Here is a 22,228-nt window from a genome sequence, read left to right on the forward strand (position 1 = left end):
TTTTTTTTTTTCTGTCTATTTACTTTTCTATCGGTGTTCTCTGTTCTGTATACTTGTCTTAAATGTGATATTTTGATATCAGTTAATTATTTCTTTGCTCATTTCAGTAGTATACAGTTGGAGAAACGTTGGCATACATTTTGGTCCGCAGAGAAAAGGACTTTTTTTTTCCTCACAACAACTACATTTTCTTCATACGAAGCGACAATTACAATTTATTGCATTTACGGTAATCAAACGGTTTGCAAGCTTTCCGCATTTACTATTTGGCTACTGTTTTATATATATTTATAGTATGCCATATAAATGCTCGTCTTAAAATAGATTCATCATAGAATTCTAACGCAAAATACGAAAATTTACAGAAATTTTATTTTGTCTTCCTACAAAAAGCGCATAGCAAAAGTTTATCGTACTTACAGGGTTACAAGAAAAAAAAAAAAAACAGGCCATTTTTAAAATTTTTATATTGTGTAAAAGTGGAAATGTCGGAACCATCAATATTTAATAAAGAGTATTTTAGTTTATAAAAAATAAAATGGAGTCAACTAACGAGCGTATTTTTTGCAATTATTAAATAAGAAATTCTTCAAGACCTGCAGCAGCCAGCTGCATTTGGAGCGGCCTGTATCATTAAAAACAACTGCTCGATCTAAGAATAGAATATGGAATTTTCGTGACATTTTGTTGCATTTTGTTTCTTTCATTGTGCTCAATAGAAGGAATTTTTCGGACACCTAAAAATTGTTTTTAAGCAAAGCAAGTAAAAACGACTACAGTAGAGCACGGTTCATCATTAAATAGCCTGCAGTTGTCCATATACCGACTTTTCGTTATAGGGTAAGTGGTTGAAAAAGTGGTCCGATCCGAATCATTTTCAATATTGTTCGTCCTTGGGTCGAAATACGTCGGCGTATCAAATTTCATCAAAATATTTCAAAAATTGCGACCGTTAGTTTGAAGACAAGAAAATAAGACGCACTGATAGACAGGCAAGCTTACATCGATTATGAATAAATCGGTATAATAAAAGCTGGCTCGATCGTACAATCGCAAAAAATTTGAAAAATGAAACATCAATTAAATGAACAACTTCGGAACTAACTAACCGACTAAGATCATAGCAGTGGATTCTGAACTGATAGCGATCAAATATTTCTCAGTGAAGCTCATTCTTGTAAGAGAAAAATATTTTAATCACCGAACAGTTTCAGAAGCCTTTTATTGAACTTACAAAAGTAGTTGTGGATTGCGAGGAAGGGGAGAGAGATTTATCAATAGTAGAATATAAAATTTATGAATTGGCCATCTACATTGGGTCGCCAATGATGAAGTTTGAAGATGACAGATTATATGTTTACTATACAACATTGCACATGATCTCTTATCTACATATTTCACCCAATATACTGTAAGCGCTTTATCAATGGCGCGTAGTAATGGCTACCGCTTATCTCCTTTACTGTTAACTCAACTAGAGAGACATTAGGTAAATTATCGAACAGTAAATATATTGTTGATTATAACGAAGTAATGCCGAGATTTGGTAAAATATGAAAGCTGACCTGTCTGAAGTGCCTTCTCCATTAACTAATAAGATAATGAAAGATATTGGCGTGAATTAAGAGTCAATAATGATGCGACATAAAGAGTAAAAGATGTATATATTAATTACCACACAATCGTTATCGGTTGATAAAAAAGTATAGAGAGGTTGGTAAAAAAAAAAAAAAACAATACGCTCGAAGTAAAGTTTCAGGCAAATTTTTGAATTCTTTTTCCTTTTGTATAAAGAATGCATATAATGAAGACCTTGATCGTGGCAGCATGCTTTTGCTGGTAAGTATGATTATAACGCTTTTAAAATATGTCAATAATCTGTTTTTTCTTTTTAGGGGGAACCTCTATATATAATAATATCCTGCGTATAGAGTAAAAAAATGAATACGTGACACGAGCAATATTGGAATTATTTATTAAATCTAGAACTACGTCATCAATCAACGCCGGAACATTTATCGACAGCAATCCCGAAGAATACTATAATTATATTACAGGAAGTTTCTAATCCATATTCATGGAGAGAATAAAAAAGTATTTCCATTCAAACTATGACGTTACTCTGTAATTTTTTTTTAGTTTGTTTTTTACTTATCTCGGTTTTATTACATACAACGACCACGAAGAGAGGCATGGAGCATAACAATATAAAGCGTGTAATGAATGCAATGAATGGATTCAAATGCATTTCTAAACTTGATTTCGAAAAAATTCACGATTTATTTGAAACGGAATTAATATAAGAATTCAAGAGAAAATTTTTTTAAAATCAAAGAATTTACATTAACGAGTCGTAGTAATTCAAAACCGAAATCATTGAAGTCAAACTTTCAAAAATTATATGATTTTTAATCTTCAAAGCCCCCCCCGCGATATTCACGTTATAATGAATTTTAGAAATTTGTTATAATGAATTTTAGAAATTTACGTAGAAAAATTGATGTCATTTTAGAGCGTGCCCTTTTTTTTATCGTAAGATGAAATGTTAAAATGAAGAAAAGTTTTGTGGAAAGTATTACTTAGCAATCCTGTGATTGTAGACTAGTGGAAAACGTAGAGTTTTACAAGGCATAACTTAGCTTACTTAGAGATTATCTCAAGCAAAGAGTAAGTTTTCGAAAAAATTATGGATGTAATGGCATTGTCTTAAAAGCTTTCTTGCGCAGGCAATTGTTTCTATTTTTGAGTGATGGCGAACTAAAAAATTTAAACGATTTTTTAATTAATTAAATGATTACATGGTTACATTAATTAAATGATTAAATTTTGAAAATTGATTTAGATTATCCGCCCGGCATACTTGATAATAATGATTGCCTAGTCCTCTCTTCTCCTTGTTCGTAAATAGAAAACACGTTTGTCAGATTTAAACAAACAAACAACTATAGAATGCATATGCAAAATTTGCTTCTTTGTTAAAATTATTTGGATTACAATTAAAACGTGCGCCTAAAATACAAAAGTTGAATGGAAGCCGTATAAATCAAAGAAAAATTAAAGAAAATAAATTAAGGATGAATTTTTACAAATTGAAGACTAAAGCTGTCTATTACAAAACAATCGAAAGTTTCGAGACTTGTTTTTTTTCTACATTTGACCCGTCATTGAGGAAACGTTGCCTATAGATGTGGAAACGGTGCTCGTTTAATAGGGATTGCAAGTAAATGGTGGGAATTTATCGTTTTGTTGCTCATTACGAGAGAAGAAGAAATTAAAAAAGTTATAGACACGCAGCAAAATCTGATTTCAAGAATATTGAAGTATAAGTATTGAACAGTGAATTAACCTCCTCAAGCCCTTGGGCACATATGAGGGCGGTCATTTTTTTATAACTACAATTACTGGCAATAATAAAACAAATAAAAACATTATAGTCGGGCAAAGTCGACAATTAGATACCCTACATCACATCGCCTTGTACAGCTATTCATTCGTTTTGGTAATAATTAACCAAATACTACATATTATTTTCATGAAAGCTCGCATATTGGAGGAATCTTGATATGTGATGTTATTCAAAAAATAGACCTACGTAGCTCAAATCCGGTAAGGTTGGTCTCTATGTTAATTTGCTATCACGAACTAATTTCCAACAAAAAGCATTAAAAGTTATACCTTTTTATTATACATATCACCAAGGTATGAGGGGTATATTCATTTTGTCTAAACGTCTCTAACGTACAGAAGGAAGCTTCGGAAATCCCACAATATATATATATATATACTTAATCAGCATCAAATTCTGAATCGATTGAAGCATGTTTGATTGTCCATCTGTCCGTCTATATAATGTGCGCTGTAAACATTCTCCTGGGAGTAAAAATGAATCTATTGGCTTCGAATTTGGCAAAAACGTTGCAATTCTTGCAGGTAGGTTGTTGTTGAAAATTGGCGAAATCGGTCGAACGACACTACGTACCACGTAAACTGTTTTTCAAAAGCAGATAAATGTAAAAAAAAATTTGAACATATAGTCTATGGGCGATGCTGTAGTACTTGTTCAAAAATTGAAAATATTGACCACGCCTATCCAATATTGTAGCATATCAAAATTTAATTTTTTTTTTCAATACCTTTATAGCGCACAGATACAAGCTACAAAAACCCAGTAAAGTATATAAATTCAGTTAATAATTTGGAATGCATCTAAGAATCTCCGTCTGTTCGTATGCGCAACCGGGTAGTATCTGTGATACACATTCTCCCGTTCGCAAAAATGCGGATACGGTCGTCAAACTTGCAAGAGAAATTGGAATGGACCCAAGAACATGCAAATGTCTGCTTTCCGGGTTTTTTGCTTCTTACTCATAAACTACAACATATGCACCATATAGATGTCCACTTTTATTGTGCAAATAGAAAAAATCGGCAGTGCCCATTCAATATTATAGTGTATAAAAATGTATTCTTTTCCCCTTTTTAGGATCGAGAAAAGATTCTTGGGGAAATGCCACACGAAATAACCACAAAATTCAAGTTAAAAGTTCAAATGCGACTTAAAGACACACTGTGGTCCTGTTTCTGCGGATGATATCGTATGCTTAGATTAAGAAATGATTCGACAATTTTTTGGACGTGTTTTGGCCGAAGTTAGTGAACGCTATTGAGTGCGGTTCGGATCGGACTAATACAGGGTATTTAGTGATGGTTCGTGGGCCCCCTACTTTTTTTTCACTTGTTTTCATTAATTTTTTAAAATTCAATAACGTGGAAACTCGTGATCTCCTAAGAAGAGGTACGAATAACTTGGTAGATATAAAAGTAAAAATTAATTGCGTTAGTGTTGCACCTAAACTGTGGATGTTTGTGAATTTTCCAAAATATGATATTATAGCATCCAACATTATTTTCGTATCGATTTGTGAGCAAATATTTTAATTTGTATGCTAAAATTGTTTTCAAAAAAAAAAAAAAAAAAAAAAAAAAAAAAAAATGAATAAATATCTATTAAAAGCCAAAAACTTCATTTTATTAACTTTTTTTTATTTACAAAGTATAATATAATATTGCGTTTAAACTGCACGAATTCATGAAAAAAAAAAAAAATTAAAAAAACACTTATCACTCGTAAAAATTTTATACATATATTAAGATTCACTTTCGATTTCCTCTGATTACAAATTTAATGGTTTCAGTCGATAGATTGTTTGATTTGATGAGATTATTTGTACAAATGTTTTTTTTTTTTTTTTTTTGGAAAAATTTATTTGAATTTGTTTAATTCATTATTTAATTAATTTAAGAAAAGTAGATTTATTTACATTTAAAAATAAATATATAATCCATTTAGATTTCATTTGATGTCTCAACGGATCTCAGCGGAGCTCAGGCTAGCCGTTTTTTTCGACTAGGTGATAAAATCTTCAACATGGTAACGACAGGTGCTTCAAATGATATTGAGACAACAAACGATAGAAGATATGATGCGATTACGAAACCAAAAAACATAATGACCTAAAACGAAGACAAAAAAAAATGTTTATAAATAATTTTTGAGCTCTACCAAGGAGTGATTTATATTTAACTTTTACTAGTTAACTAAAGTTTACTAAAAAATTGCACTTTTTCTATTAAAAGATTAGTTTAGAAATTTGTCTCCAGCTGCCACTCCATTCCTCTTTATCTAAAATATATTTTAATTTCAATTTTACGATTCGTCTTTCTGTACTTGTACTTTATTTGTTTAAAATTTATTCTTCTTCAAACTCTTTTTATAGAATTTCAACTATTCAATTAAATTATGCCTGCAGTGCACACTTTAGCTGTGTTTACAAAATGTTTATGAAAAGTCATAGTTTCACGTCACGACAAACGCGCATGCGTCAGTTGAAGAATTCCACTACTGAGAGTAAAGATGATGGTAAGGGGATCCTTAAATGAGGCTTACTAAATATATATATATATATATTTTGGATAATTTTGGCGTCAGGGCATCGAGTATTATCAGTTTTGCGTGGTCAAACTTAAATTTTGGCTCTTGTGACTTACCATTGTATCGCCACCTAAATGCATGGGAGCATCCGCGTTTAAGGCCATCGAGCGTATAACAATTGGATGTACCAAATAAGCGCAGTACGTGACCCGTGAAAATGGATAGACACAGGGTGCCGACAGTAAAGTATTCACGAAACCGCCATAACCGGTCGAGCAAGCAATTGTAATCCAGGCCAATGATAGAGCCCAAGCCGAATGACTTAATGAACTATAGAGCGCAGCAGTGAACTGCGATAATTCCGCACGATAGAGACCGAACACCAGAACCAATAAATTTATTATTGCTAAAGACCAAGCGGTCACTACAGCCATCCTTGGCAAACGTATTTTACAATTTGTACGAAATAGGGTCCAACCCACTGCCATCCCAATAAGATAGGGTCCCAAGCGAGTCCAAGGCTTATCATAGATTTTATCAAATAAAGCCAAAGGATCGTCAGTGTCAGGACGATGGTTATTCGTGAACGCAACAATAGCAGTGACAATCCACGACAAGATGAGAAACGCGCACGTAGTGATAGCTGATAATCGGAAATGTCGTGCCCCAATAATTAATATAATAGCACCGATTATATAGAATTGAGTATCGTTGGCTAAATACCAACTCCATAACATACACTGCAATAAATAATAATAACGGAAACAGTAAAAGCTATAGATTGGTTCACTTACCATTTGCTCAACCGGGAAGAGTGTATTAATATAAAGCACATTGCGCCACCAATAGTGAGGGCATGTTAAATGATCCATAGTTGGCGGTTCAAATATGGAAGTTGCTGCCAAATATTTCATAGTGACTTGAACTACACCCAATACAAACATATACGGAGCAGTTAATCTAAAAATGTAGGCATAAAGAATATTAAATTATTTATAATAATAATTTGCAAAGTGACGAACCTCATAAAACGGTACGCTACCAGACCTAAAAAGTGAGCTGCACATCTAGTCCATTCATTGGAGGATCCTTTCGCTAACTTATTTAATTTGCCTTTTGCGTTTGTACGGAAATACAAGTAAGATACCAGACAACCGCTAATGAAGAAAAACGTGTCAACACTAAACGGACCATTTGTAATGGCCTGAAACAGGAAGTTCCTTTCGACATCCTTACGCATTTCCATATTATCTGAATATTTGAAGACTACAATGCAAGTGTGACCCAGTATCACCCAGAACATTGAAAAAGCTCTTAAGCCATGAATAGATGCTAAAGTATCGGCTCCGACATTGTGATCACATATAGCTTTAAAATTAGTGATGGCTGAAAACGATAATAATAGCTCTGAGTATACACTCAGTTTATCTGACTCATGAAGATGTCCTTCAAGATATTCATCGGAACTTGTATTCGGATTGCCGCTGGACACTTCACAATTTTCTCTATCCTTTGGCAAATTTAAAACTATTTGTAAATCCTTTAAAGACTCTTTTTTCAAGGATTCACGCGTAACTGTGTCTCCATAATCGGAAGAAGCACATCCTATCCCGGATGAGGTTTCACTGTTATTCATCATCTCTTTATCCTGTTGACGCAAAACTTCTTTAAATCGTTTACTCACGTAAATTTCATACACGGTACCGCTCAATATCAAAATGAAGACAATCGCAGAAACAATACTAAAATCCATGAATTTTGATAGTTTAATACTTTCGACTTTTTCAACTACACTTACGCTAAAATCCAAAACGTTCGATCTTCATAAAGATTGAATTTTTGATCGGTAGGCATTCGCACATCAATAACACGAATCTGACGACTGTCTAATTGTTTTTGCGCCTTCCGAAATAGTTCTTTGACATCGACACGATCACAAGTTGAAGGCAAACAAACGCCAGCATAAATCGTTCTAGTCTGAAATAGTAGTGAATAATATTGAAAAGCAAAAAGATGGGAACAAAAAAAAAAGAGAACTCTCTCTCCGTTTGGAAGAAAGCTTAGGATCATATGCGCAACTCTTAAAAGTATATTTAGTTAAGAACTTTAAGAAATTTCCCTCAAATATCGAGACAAAATGATATTCGTTCTTAAGCCGTTTGATGTAGTTTCAATCCAAGGCAGCGGTGGATATAATTAAAGGAAATAGAAAAACGGAATATGAGAACAATAAAAATTGTAGTGTTCATAGAGCATAGAGTATTTACATATACAGAATGTAGCTGTTGCTCGGAAATCGCAAAAGCTCTACAAAGAATAAACGCGTAACAGTGATAAGAGCCGCGACTAGTAAGTTAGTGATCGTGGGTTGAAATGTTAGTGCGGTTTGACTAAACATTCACTAGACTGTGGCTACTCCCCATCTCCTTCTCTCTACCGCCAATTCTTTTTGACAATCACTAACAATCACTGCGTTCCCGGCGGCGGGATGCCATCATGAAGAATTCATCAAGAAAATCGGAAGTCGTCTGCTTGCAGACTTCTTGACTAAGCAAACAGCTACTATGGAGGTCGAAGACTTAACGCAGTTGTACGACATTATTGAGGAGGCCAGTTGTGTATGACTATCATTGGTTTCGATAAATAGGAATAACGTGAATACAAGAGTAATTATGAGAGAGTCGTATACTCGCCAATACACTAAACCGTTATATTGAGATCTCCCAATTTTTGGGATAAGCCTTCTGAGTGACGTAGGATTGTCTTGCGAACCGAAGGGCTTGTATGTGACTCATAAGCCAATCGGTTTCGTCTGAGTAAATCGGTGCAGACATTACTTGACCATCACAGTGCTGCACGTGTAGGTACATACCTGGAGTGGGTAATCATATTGCAAGAGGAGATAGCAGAGCGATTTTACGGGAACAAATACAAAATCTATCGATTATTTATTGGGCTTATTTCTAAAGTTATAAATAAAGTTATCTATCTTAAGGTATACGAAAAATGTATTTGGATTTGCAATCACTGTATATTTAGATGGATGCACACGTCTTTTACACTTGAAAATATATGAAAAAAAAAAACGTGAACATTTTGTTTAGAGCTTGTCCAAAGATGTGAAGTAAATAGATGATCCCCATAACCTCATCTCCCAATTAAAGATAAAGATTAGATCGTACGTACGTTCGTCTTTCGATTTCGGAAATACTATATCATTCCTTGAATGATTTGACTTCCATTACGGAATGCAATCATCACTTGAAAGAACTTGCTGCACTCTTTCCAGTTTTTATAGGTGAATGCTTGAAGATAAGGGAGCAATTATTTTAGAAACACTTTTCGAAGAATTTGTCTTTTTACACGGATATGCAGATATTGTGCGCTTAGAAATTTCCGACTTCAACGAATTAAATCTTTGCGATCCAACCATTGCCTTATGCAGTATCATTGTGATCTTAAGTTACCATAACGGAACTGAAGCTTTATTGTGGTGCCAGTTGCATTTGAAGCATACTCTGAAGAACACGGAACGATTTTGTTTTCTATCATGAATACTCGGTATTGCGAGAGAAGCATTTGGATATTTTGCTGATTTTGACGTTTCTTCTTCAGTAAATAGCTTATTTGAGAGGGGCTTCACATTGGACGTAAAAAATTTTAATTATGTGGCTTGATAAGCTTTTTCGCTGACTCCAAAAGCGTTGCTTTCACATAACACAACAGATCTTTTGTAATAATCAAAATGTAAACGTGAAGTAATAAATAATCGACAACTCAAAGAGCCATCAGGGGCGGAAATATATTAATGATAAACAATAGCAATCTCCGTCTAATCGCATATGTTGCATCGTTGTAGTAGTAGTAGTTGTAGCTCTACCAAAGCAAATATAAAGAGGAAACAAGTAAGAAAATTGTATTCAGTCGCGACCGAATCTTTTATACCCATTACCGTTATCCCAATAAAAGACTAAGAAAATGGGAAAAAGAACTGCATTGTCATATTCTATAATATTCGTGATAGACGCGGCGGAAATTTAAATGGCATTTCTGATATGCTTTTTGAGTAACAAACAATGAACACGAAAAGCGAACGTGTTCACATTTTGTGTAGCCTAAGCATGTGGGCGTCGTAGACGTGTTCTTTGTCCGGTTTTGATCGTTTTCAAATTCTTTTGCAAATTTTTAGACGGCGTATTCATTTTTGCGAACAGGACAATGTTTATCACAAATTCTGCATAGTTGGGCAGATAGATGCACGGATATAGGAATAGTAAACATGCTTAGATGCATTCCAAATTTAAAACTGGCCAAGAATTTATACACTTTATAAGATTTTTGAAGCTTGTTTTTGGGCGTTTAAAAGCTATTGAAAAACAAATTTAATTTTTATATACTATAATATTCGATAGGCGTGGCCTATAGAATATACGTTTCAATTTTCGTAGATTTATCGGCTGCAGTTTATGAGTAATAAGCAGAAAATCACTTTTGTTATTCCTTTCCTCAGTTTTCGGGGCCTTGTAGACGAGTCGTTCGACCAATTGGTTCCATTTTCAGTACCATCCTGAGTGTAGGCACCTGCAGGGTTTCTGACACATTTCAAGTTGACAGCTTATCTTTTGCGCCAAAAATCGTGTTTACAATAGGCATTACCGAGACGGACAGACGGACGGATATGCTCAAATCGATACAGAATTTGATATTGATCAAAAATATTATATATATTCGTGGGTTCTCTGAAGTTTGCCTCTGGGCGTTGCAAACGTTTTGATAAAATCAATATGCACGTCATCCCTCGGCGATAGGTACAAAAAAAAAAGAAGCAAAATATATGAAAATGTTTTCTTCTCTGGACATTAATCCAATTAAGGAAGATTTTGTTATTTGTCAATGTTGAAAGTTCGCTTACCACTTTTATTGGATAAGTTTCGTTGAAAAATATTTTAATTATAAAAAATCCTGGCATGAATGGTGGATTATCATTGTATATAGATGGATAGGTGTATATATTATCTTTAGAGAATTGGAGACCATTACTCCTAACGGCAATCTTTCCACGATCATGGCCTACTGCGTGATGTATAGCCTTACACAATGACATTGAACCCATCCAATAATTGTTGCCGTAAAAAAAACCTGAAGTATAATGACCTGAAGCGTCGTCCACTGCAAAAAGGAAAAAAGGAAAAAGTAAAGTAAAGCACACAAATAAATAAATTGTTGAAATTTTTCTTAAGCAATGGCTTGTTAACCTAGCCTAAGTTAGCATTTAATACAAAAAAAAACAAAATATGAAACCAGAAATTCGTACACGAAAAATTCCAAAAACAATGAAACAGCGGTAACTGCTATGTAACATTAAAATATTAAGTTATTGCATAACGTTGCCTAATAACCAGTTATTGTTGTTGTTTGAATTTGTTTCGGCTAAAAATTTGTTAAATCACTTTTATTTTTCTTTAACATTTGAAAAATCGCGCATCTACCAATACATTCATACATTCAGCACGTAACAGTAAGTAATTTGAACCACGTTAGCGGTTTGCATGCTTTGAACAAAGCCAATGTTAACTACGTTGAATTTTCAGCTTTTCCTTCTCCGATTTTCTCATGTAACTTAAATAACCGCAGCAGTAGAGTTTAGTCTAGACCAACTGTACTGTCGAACAATTGCTACCTTGTTGTTTTTGCTTTTTTTTTGTTTTCTGATTGCAGAAAATACAAAAAAAAAAAACTTTATTTTTTTTTTCGCCACAAGTTGAATCATTGCACTGTGCATGCGATTTTATTTATTCTTTCTTCATATTTGACTTTTTATTAACCGAGACCTTGTTTCAGGTGAAGTATATTGGTTTCATGGTTGATTTTTGTTTTGTTTTACAATTCGCAATGACTTCCCCATAGAAGTTGTTGTATCATTAAAGTCACGATCACATTGTCGCCATAGAAAGAATCGAGTGTCACTTAAGCAAACTGAGATAGAGATTTTGTGTAAGCTGCTCATTGAGAACTTAAAGAATGCAATGCGTATTAAGAGCTTTCAATTATTGCTTCTCACAATCTAAATGCAGCGCTTCTAACTAACATATACACATACGAATATATGCTGTTTTATGCTGATGGCGGATATTCTTTACCATTCTTTCCTTCTACTGTATACTATATTTATCATTTGTTTATAAAAATAGAATATTTCCGTATTTAAAAATGGTTTTGAAGGTATGCTAAGTATAAACGAAAACTTAAAAGAAATTCGTTTCAAAAATAGATTTATATACAAAAACTTAAAAATATCGCATAATATTGAATTCATAAGGTATCATTTTTATAGAAACCAAGTCAAACAGTTAACAGCCAGTATAACCACTACCTTTTTTAAGGGCAGCAGAACGGAAAAAATAAATTATCGCCGGTCTCCCTACTGGGACATAATATTGTTATCGGGAACATGACGGTTTAGTCCTCTCCAAAAATTCGCCATCGGATTGAGGCCGAAAGAATGACTTGATGATTCAATGATGATTCAATTCCAAGACATGATCAAATTGAATGAATGTTTCGGATCCTTATCGTGCTGAAATTTCCATAGCAGTGGCCTATGCTCTTCAGCATACGGTAGCATTGCAAATTTCAGCAAATTTTGCCGTACAAATCCGTCCATACTGTTTTCCTTCAGATGTATTGGATTGATGAACTCACAAGACAAACAACCCTATACAATTCGATTTCCTCCGCCATGCTTCACAGGTTTTTCAGATAATCTAAAGGCGTATTCTCTTCTCTTTCTTTTTGATCGCAATCAACTTCTTCCTGCGTCATTTCCAAGCAAATATAATTTTCTTTCGTCGTTCCAAAATATATATGGCTTATTTTCTTTGCCTTCTGGTTTGCACTAAGTTTTAAGGGCTAACATAAACACTTTCCTCGTCTACAAATTAACTTTTGCAAGCAAGGGAACCTTTCGAGTTGTTGTTCCTAGTAGATTGGCACCTAATAAACGTCGACGAACAATGCGCGGCGATACAATATTCCCGATTTCATTGGACATTGCTCTGGACGTCTTGAAAGAATCCCCTTTTGCTAAAGTTAAAAAGCGATTATCGGAAGCAGGAGAAGTTTTTTTTTTTTAACTGCTTCGGGCCTCGTAGCACTTACCGACCGACCCAGTGATATGGCAATAAATTTGTATGTTTTTCCCTTGATTTCGAAGCTAATGAGCTAGTCATCCTCCCTCTTGGCTAAAATTATCTGCTCGATATTGCATTTCCTTCTTCAAAAATTTACTTTACCTTTATAATTAACCTTTGCATCAAAATTTTGCGCCATACTTTACTTTCCTTATTTTTAAAGAGGATGCAACTATTTCACTGTGCACATGAAAAGCCTATTAAACCAACATAAAAGCTCTCAACTCTTTACTGCAAGAACTAACTCACGTAAGAATCCAGGAATTAATTTTGAAGAGGTTTGCGAAATGTGAAAACGTTGTGTGAGCTTTGTGAAGGCTATCTTTTACAATTTCTATGCTATAGAAAAACAGATGTCGTACCTATTTTTCTGTCCACATGTATGCAAGTGTATTGGTTGACAGTTGGTATGCTCAGATGATAGATAAATAATAGATGCATTTGCGGGTGGACCATGCTTGTCTTTATCAGATCTATGCAAACTTGACCAGATCCCTTTTAATGTTCGTTACTATTCCTGTTCGTCGATGATGTTTTACCATGCTTTGTGTATGCTGTCAATACCGAGGCTATTGTCGCTTGTGAAATTTTCAACAGTTAAATTTTTTTCATCACAGGCGCTTCAGGCTCTTCTTTCGAAGTCTAAAGGGTCACATATTTCGTCGATCTTTTGCTGTAATTGTCGTAGAATAAACCGTGTACTACACTGAACTATAACCTACAAGTCTTGGTACGCAACATATACGCGTTGCTTTATTTCCACGGAAGCAGTGTTACCAACATGGTACTACATTGCCTAGTGTTCATATTAGTTTTTCCATCCGCGTATGATTAAAAATCCAACGAAGAGAAGTAGTTCAGAACGTTCATGCTTAGTCAGGAATCCAATTTTTTGCTTTAGGCCTCTGGTTAAGAGATTTCCTTAAATCAACGCTACATAGCGTTTGCGTAATAATTATGCTAGATAGTATCATCACTTCTTTACTAAATGTTTTACTTTAGATATGACATTGGCAATGTACGACCATCGACAAGAGTTAATTTTATCGAATCGATTGAGTCAGATGTATAAATTTGATTCTATATTTTGCTTAAGTTTTTGCTAAGAACTCTATGTGGGTTAAGCAATTCATAACCGAATCTACTTTGGCTTCTTTATATCCATTGATAGCTCTTTGAGAGACACTTATGTTGATTTTACTCAACAAGGCGTGTGAATTGATAACCCTATACATCAATTTGACGAAGACTGAAATCCTTAAGATAAACCGATGTTTCTCCGGTAAGACAAATGCTATAAGTAATAGTCCATGTTCACTGGTGGTAACTCTACTTGTGGGTTCCACAGCTCCTCCTCTCCTCCTCCTTAAGGAGAAGAGCATTGTTTTTCAATTGATGTAATTGATTCGATAAAATAACGATAGAGTGGATGCCATACCCCAGCCGCATATTCCAATGTGAGCCTTAATAAAATCATGTGCAGTCTCTTAGTAATGCATTGATCGTCCAATTCTCGAGCCTAGCCTTAAGCAAACCCTGCTGCTCGGTCAGAGTGTAAATGAGCAAATCATTGGCTTGCTGCGGCTGCAGACAAAGCATCTTCATCTTAAGCGCTACGACTGGTTCATAAGCTTACGAATCGTCATTGCTTTCGCCGAAGTGATAATACAAAATATACGCGATTTTTCGGAATTTTGACTCCTTTTTCAAAAGCAATCACTTTCGGTTGCATCAATCACAATGTCGCAATGCCTTTCTTTACATCTGCCAGTGATGGATGAAGATATATGTTAAAACGTCTGCAACGCCCAGAAAGAAGCTTCAAAGATACCATTCTTAGCTACGTTATATCTTGACTTGATGTACGTACATCTGCCTGTCCGCCTTTCTGCCTTTGCAATGGCTGCGGTAAACATTCTCCTGATCGATAGAATAAATATATTGGGTTTATGTTCGGCAAACACATTGAAAGATGTCGTACGCTGACCTCTATTGAAAATAGGCTACATCGAATACCGGACGCGGCTATAGCATTACGTAAAGGGGGAACATTTCTGTTTTGGAAAGCTAAAAAACGGGTATTTTGCTCATTAATCATAAGCTGCATAGCAATCAATATTTGCATATTCTTTTCCACCTTAAATTGGTGGTGGTGGGTAGAAAAGATTTGGACACAGTCGAATATAATTTTCTTACTTCTTCAAATGATGTCAACTAAGCAGGATATAGCTAGGTGCTGCCAAAGCTGCAACTTTTGTGAAAAACGCTACGATTTTTTCTTTACATAGGTCTTTGTACATATTTCAACGTACTTTATAATATATATTGTTAGGGAAATTCTAAATAATAAATTCGCTAGAGAGGTAAGACTCAAGTACACATTCGCAGCCCGTCATGCAGCGGAAAAGCAAGTTACAGGATTAAACATGAAGTCATCAACTGAGGTAATACTAAGATGCTTGCAAAGATGTATATAAATGGACTGTTTGCGGAAGGCAGAGTCAGTCGGACAAGAACAAGAAAGAGAATATTAGAATTGAGAAGTCCTTAGTATCGAGAAAGTAAAATGTAAATAATCCCAGCCTTAAAGAAATTGATTGTAAATAAAGAAACTTGAAGAGAAAACGTACCAGCATCCTTCTCTTAAAAATAATATCCACGATCTGGTGATACGAATGGTATCCGAGAAAAGCTGTTTAAGGATTAAAACATCATTTGTCCCAAGACGAAAATGATGTAGCCGTTCCTTTATTTATAATGAGAAGGCGCATGTATGCCTTTGACCGTTGATTCGCTAACATGAAGCGAACATATAATAATGTTGTGTGTGTGCGAATTAACTAACATTTTGTACTCAATAACTTATGGAAACGAAAAGTGAATAATGAATTTAATTGGCAAAATCGTAAGAGATTTCATTTAATACAAAAATAATTGCAACACAAAATTTAATTATTACAAAAAAAAAAAGCAAAAACAAAGCACAATATAAATATTATAATGTTTATAAACACATAAAACCAGATCCGTAATACTTTTGAAGGTCGCGCAATATAATGGAATTTACAACATACCTGAGTTAAATTATTCAACACTGTATGCAAACACTGGAGGGTTCATTTTCGATTCACGTCGAATCTGCAAAGCATATACTTTTTCAAACTCTCATAATCTGTACGGCGTACCTTCAATAGATAAACTATTCACGCAAATACTGTACTTCAACAAGTTTGAATACATGCGTGGTTAAAATGCCGTGATACCCTCGAACCTATATCGTAAATAGGTCGAGAGTAGTAACCTTTCGTTTTGTTATGCCATCAGTAAAATTTTATTACCTCCCGAAAGTGAATATCTCTATCACATGGTACTTTAGAAAAATCATTCAATTACATATTTCCTTACCGCATTTTTTTAATATGAAGAAACCAACAAAATTAACATAGTCTACAGGTCTCGGAAATATTAACTGTGTTAGAATTGGCTAGACTGCGGCCGTCACCGTCCTATCATCATCCGCTGAGTCATATTAAAAAAAAAAAAAAAAAAAAAAATTTAATAAATGTTGCAATCATACCTACAATCTGTTGCATGTAATACAGGTCAAAGCTGGCTCACTAGTTTTTCGAAAGTTTTTTATTTTCTATTTACAATAAAACTCTTTTCGAAAATCGCTTTAAGCTCGGAAATCGTTGTGATTTTACAATTAAATCGCGAGAGGCAAGGATATGTAAGCACCTAGACCCAAGTACGTAAGCATATAAACGCAAATAAACATATTTTGCAAAAATTACTAAACTAAACAAATAAACGAAAAAAAAAAAAAGTTTAAACATTAATAGCACAAGACTTTAATTGTTTTCTGTTTAATATTTTTTTTCTTTAAAAATTTTTATTATTACAAGTTATATGACATACGTATCATAGCAAACGCCTACCTAATGCTAATGTAGAAAAAAAATATGATATCGACGACAAAAGAATACTGAATGAACGAGTGGTTTATATGTAGAGCAGGTAAACGGCCTGACGCATAACGTGCGAATTATTAATGATACAAAATCACGTGAAAAAACTGGGGCTTCCAACTAAGTGTATGCTAGACATGTGCATTCCTTCAAATTGTTCATGCTTATTATGCAATGCCGGCTTCGACAGCCCGATTGTATGTGCGCAAGTTTTTGGTATATGTTAAGACTTGCATATGTTGGTACACTTTACTTATTGTGAATGATTTTTGCTGTTTTTTCTGTTAACACCTGAGCTCCTACGCCTTATTATCATACCATTTTTTTTTTTTTTTTTTTTTTTTTTTCTATACATTTTAGGGCCAATAACCTTTAAGAAAGACAAAGCGAAATGATTGAAATATTAAATATTTTACGTTAATAATCAAAAAATGTGATAATTATTCTTTACTTAATAGGCGTCATTTAAGGTTATTTTGATTCTCGCTTTTCCTCTAGCAAAACTTCAGAATCGTATTTAATAAATAAATATTAAAACTTGAAAATGCCGCAACGTAATAATTTTCTCTTTTCATTGTCTTTCCTATAAATTGATCATCGCAGCTCACCAACGAGGGACAGAACCATGCATAATATCGCCTTATTTATTTGTCCATTTAAGATCCAAAAGTTACTTAGCTTTCACTAAAATGGCCTAACCACTCTCCCTCTCTATCATTTATTCAAAGCTTCTTTTTTTTCTTTTATCGTAATTGTAGTCATAGGTCTTGACGGAATGCTCAAAATGAATATATCGAATGAGTGGACCGAAATAAATCGAATTTTAAAATACCTTCTTGCAAACCGTGCAAGCAGACATAGCGGAGTTCAGTGCAATCGACCAACTTTAAGTTTAAAACAACTTATATTCGAATTGATCTGAACGTTTTAGAAGATGTTTCTCGCACTGTACTTCATACCAAGATAGATCAAAGATTTATTTATTCTATATATTGATCTGGCATATCGTATCGTATATATTTCACATTAGACTTTTATAAGATTTCTTTTTGTTTTTAATATATGATCAGCCACTCCACGGATGTCACCTTTACGCTCAACCACGATCGCCAGGGTTAGAGAGGCTTTTAGTTGAAGAAGGAGAGAAGAAGTGTATACTGTTGTGTACGCTTGACTTAAAGGTGGAAACAGCAGGCAAAGCGAGACAGACCCCTGGTGGTAGATTATTCGAAAGGTGTGCATTGTGCTTAAAGAATGATGACTCGCGGTAGTGCGTCGTGCCATATATGGGCAGCTGCCCGACGATTGGGTGGGATCGCTGAGAAGGCGTTGTAATCCTGTTGACGAAGTAAATTGATGCACAAATCACTTTTATTCCTGTAGAGCACTCGCCGTGGTTGTACCTTGATATGAGCACTATACAGCTTATATTACGTCGAGGCTCGAGAGCGTTGAGCGCGCTTTTGTCGTCCATAACCATCTGAGCACCTGCAACGTCTCCAAGCAACAATTGGGGGATTCCACCCTTACGTGTGGATTATACTTTAACTTGGGCCGGATATAGGCGGTGTAAATATATCCGGATATCCGGTGCAGTGAAGTATTTCTTACACCGCTTCAAGAAACCTAATTGCATCTTTCGACGTTTTGTATTTTCATGGCCAAAACATCAAGGGGTGCCGATCCGTCTACATTCACACGGCCAAAGCAGTTAGAAGGCAGCACTGTGCTTTGGTTGCATTGCAATTTACTCTGTTAGATTTATCTCAGTCTGTTATTTTTATGAGGTCTGGATTTAATGTCCCATTCATTACGCAGGGTTTTCTGTCACGCGCAGAAGGTCGTCGATAACACATCGGGAAAAGCGAAGTAGAAAGTGCAGAGCCTCGTGGTGGGATTTGTTTGAGATAAGTGCGTCGATTACAGTTCTTATCTAGAACTCGGTCGAATGCCTTTGAGATATTTAGTGCAACGACCTTACTTTCGCTGAAATGGCGACTAGTTCGGGTCCATTTCTCGACGAGATAGGACGTTAAGTTCCTAATGGACCGATTTTTCCAAAATTCATATTGTCTATAGTAAATGAGACCATTGCATTCCAGATATCTGGCCAGACGGTCGTTGTCCATGCCTTCTATGGTTTTGCCTATTGTTGAACAGATTGAAATATGGCGATAATAAATAGGATTTGTGCGATTACGCTCCTTGGCTACGGGTTGGACATTGACGATCTTCCAACAAGTTGGGAAAATGCCAGCATTTGCAAGCACTTTGTGCCCTATTTATGTGGAATTTTCGGTGATTGTGGGTAAAATTCCAACCGCGAAAAATGAGAAAAAGTGTAAGAGCTTTACAATGTTGGGGCCGTTGTATAAAACAAAAGTGGGAAATTATCAGCTTCTTAATAATTGTAAACGGATTTGTAGGCCAATTGCACTTAATATACCCTACATCACTTGTGATAAAGGTGAGCATTAAGCTTGGGCGGATGTATGCAACATCCAAAAGGACTTGAGATCGACCCATGTTTTATTATCACTTGCTGAATCGATTGAAGCTTATCTGTCCTTCTATCCATCTTGTTTTTGTGCGTTCAATCTATGAGTTGCATTTTTTTAGGAATTTCCATGAAATTTGGTACACAGACGTCTTTTGGCCCAAGAACGGACGCTATAGAAAATGATTCGGGTCGTACCACTTTTTCCACTACTTTGCGTATAACGCCTTATATTGAAAACTCATTATATGAATAACTGAATTAAACGAAATGCTGTAAGGTATTTAAAGATGCGAAGTGGCCCACTATAGTGTTTTGATTTGAGAGGTATAAGGAAAAACTTCAATATCATATTGTTTAAAGCAAAGTTTTGAGCCCGTAATCACAAATTCAACTAAGGGGCGGAGGACCTTTGACTCATAAGTATTTTTACTGAGTATTAAAAAACAACTACTAACTAAAGGGTTTTCCAAAATATGCTCTATCTTATCCATCACCGTGAAATTCGAGGTGTGTTCATTTTCTTAAGATGTGTACAGAAGCCACAAGGAAGCTTCGGAGTCTCCACTTAGTATATGCATTCCTTATTAGTGTCAAATCTGAATGCACGTAGACATGTACGTTGGCTCGTCTGTTCACCTGCCCGTCTGTCCAAATATGTATGGAGTAAACATTATCCCATGCGCAGAAATGAAGATGTCCCCTTCAAATTTAGCGAAATATGCTGTCAAGGGGACCTAAACTGGCCAAAGGGCACGCTCACTATGCAATATAAACTGACAAAATCTCTCTTGTCGGGGTTGTTTGCTCGTTATTCAGAAACTGCGTTGAACACATGATAAAAATTTGGAGAAATAGAAAAAATCAGCCGAGTCCATTAGTCCAATATTATAGAACATTAAAAATTTATTTGTTTTATTTTTTAGAGTAACGGCGGTGGTTTAATAGTCAGCTTTGATCACAATTGAGTATAATTTTCTTAATGTTATTTGTTTTAATTCGGAGGACTAACTGCTGCTCCGATTAACAAATTATTAAAAGTTTATGCTATAATTTGTAAGCAAATATAAATTATTTGAAATATTAAGCTACAAAATTATTTGTATTATATGCGTTGGTCCGAGACCGAATGCCTTACTTCGAAATCTAGATATTGAGTTAGTGAAACCTCATTCTTTGATTAGCGAACTCTCACGCTGTACAATTCAAGATTACACATGTGTGAACTAAAACAAAAATTCATTAATTAAATTAATCGCTTACTAAGTAAAAATATGCAAATATTTATATATGCGTTCTCATGTATGTACATTGTGATATACAAGAAGATCAAGTGCAACAGCCCAACTAATATAAACTTTACCCTTAACATTAATACAAATGACAAAATAACAGAAGTATGTTAATATATTATTTTTAATGAGAATTAAATAATTGCTATTATTACATAACAATGCGCCATAAAACAAATAAAAAAATAAAAAAACCAAGCCAGGCAAATATGAAATATGGACAACATCAGCAACTCAGGTACATTTGCAAAAAATAATAATAAAAAAAAAAAAAAAAACAATAATACTTATATACGAGTTAACTGTTAACTGTTAGCTATAGCATAAGCCAGATTTTAACGACAGCAAAAGCAAAAGTAAAAGCAACAGAAACAATTGGCAGTTAGTTGTGATTACATTTGAAGAAAATAAATTTTGGATTTTTTTTTTTTTTTTTTAAATTACCTAATATAACTAGTGAGTCAATTTCCCATTTTATGTCACTATAGTATCCAATCATCATTTATCTGGTAATCATTACTCGTAGATAAACAGACAGACAGACAACAAACATTCAACCAACGTCACGCAACATAAAATTTCTTTTGTGTATTTGCGTGGCGTAATTGTTGTTGCTTTTCTTTCTTTTTTTTTTTTCTATGATAAAAGCCTAGAGTTCATACATATTTTTATATAGGTATATGGGTTTTCAACGTTACTATACATATAAATATTATACATAATACAATATATATATATATATATGTATTTTTAGTACAATTACACAATTATTGCTAATCAGTTATCGAATTCGATTTCTTAAGAAAAAAGTTTTTGTTTTACTTTGTTTTTTTACATTTTCTATTAAACAACTTTTAAACATTTAATAAGAAGGTTAGATTGTCAAGTTTCGTAATGCTGGATAATTCAAATATGGAAAATAATAAAAGAGCTAGGAAATATTAAAAAAAACATATCCCAAATTTATTTCTGATGAGTCATTTAACCTGTCCATAAGACATGGCTTTCATTTCATAAGCTGAGAGCAAGTAATCCAAAGAGATATTTGAAGAGATGATTGATGGGCATAAAATTAAAATTGAACACTAAATCGTATTAAAAGGGATAAACGATTATCGACTAATCATTGTACCTAATATCTTGACCTATTATGACCGCTATTTGAAATGATACTTTATCGCTTAGTGTTGATTGATAGTAGTAGCAAACTATGTGGAACGTATCAGGAAGGTCTCTTAAAAACTGGTTCCGTTGTAAGTTGGATTTTAAGTGAAATTTGTGCCAAATTTTGAAAGCAATTTTCATAAAGGCATTTAGGGATTTATCTTATTAACAAAACTATTCAGCCA

General features: G+C 34.3%; 2 protein-coding genes across 2 annotated transcripts in view; one reads left to right on the top strand and one right to left on the bottom strand.

Annotated features, from left to right (window-relative positions):
- The window catches only part of LOC119637103 (cleft lip and palate transmembrane protein 1-like protein), a 2,935-nt gene extending 2,408 nt beyond the window's left edge, over positions 1 to 527 (top strand). Inside the window, exon 4 of the mRNA XM_038032931.1 lies at positions 108 to 527. The gene's annotated coding sequence lies outside the window, so the exon portion shown is untranslated. The remainder of the gene's footprint in view (positions 1 to 107) is intronic.
- Positions 528 to 5,271: 4,744 nt separating this feature from the next.
- LOC119637141 (nose resistant to fluoxetine protein 6) overlaps positions 5,272 to 22,228 on the bottom strand; it is a 35,515-nt gene continuing 18,558 nt past the window's right edge. The window contains exons 2-7 of the mRNA XM_038032984.1: positions 10,845 to 11,101; positions 7,731 to 7,909; positions 6,955 to 7,674; positions 6,727 to 6,892; positions 6,049 to 6,672; positions 5,272 to 5,514 (exon numbers count right to left, since the gene is read on the bottom strand). Coding sequence (XP_037888912.1) covers positions 5,386 to 5,514; positions 6,049 to 6,672; positions 6,727 to 6,892; positions 6,955 to 7,674; positions 7,731 to 7,909; positions 10,845 to 11,101 — 2,075 coding nt within the window. The 3' untranslated portion in view covers positions 5,272 to 5,385. The remainder of the gene's footprint in view (positions 5,515 to 6,048; positions 6,673 to 6,726; positions 6,893 to 6,954; positions 7,675 to 7,730; positions 7,910 to 10,844; positions 11,102 to 22,228) is intronic.

Source organism: Glossina fuscipes, unplaced genomic scaffold (genome assembly GCF_014805625.2).
Source record: "Glossina fuscipes isolate IAEA_lab_2018 unplaced genomic scaffold, Yale_Gfus_2 43, whole genome shotgun sequence".
NCBI classification, from domain to species: domain Eukaryota; kingdom Metazoa; phylum Arthropoda; class Insecta; order Diptera; family Glossinidae; genus Glossina; species Glossina fuscipes.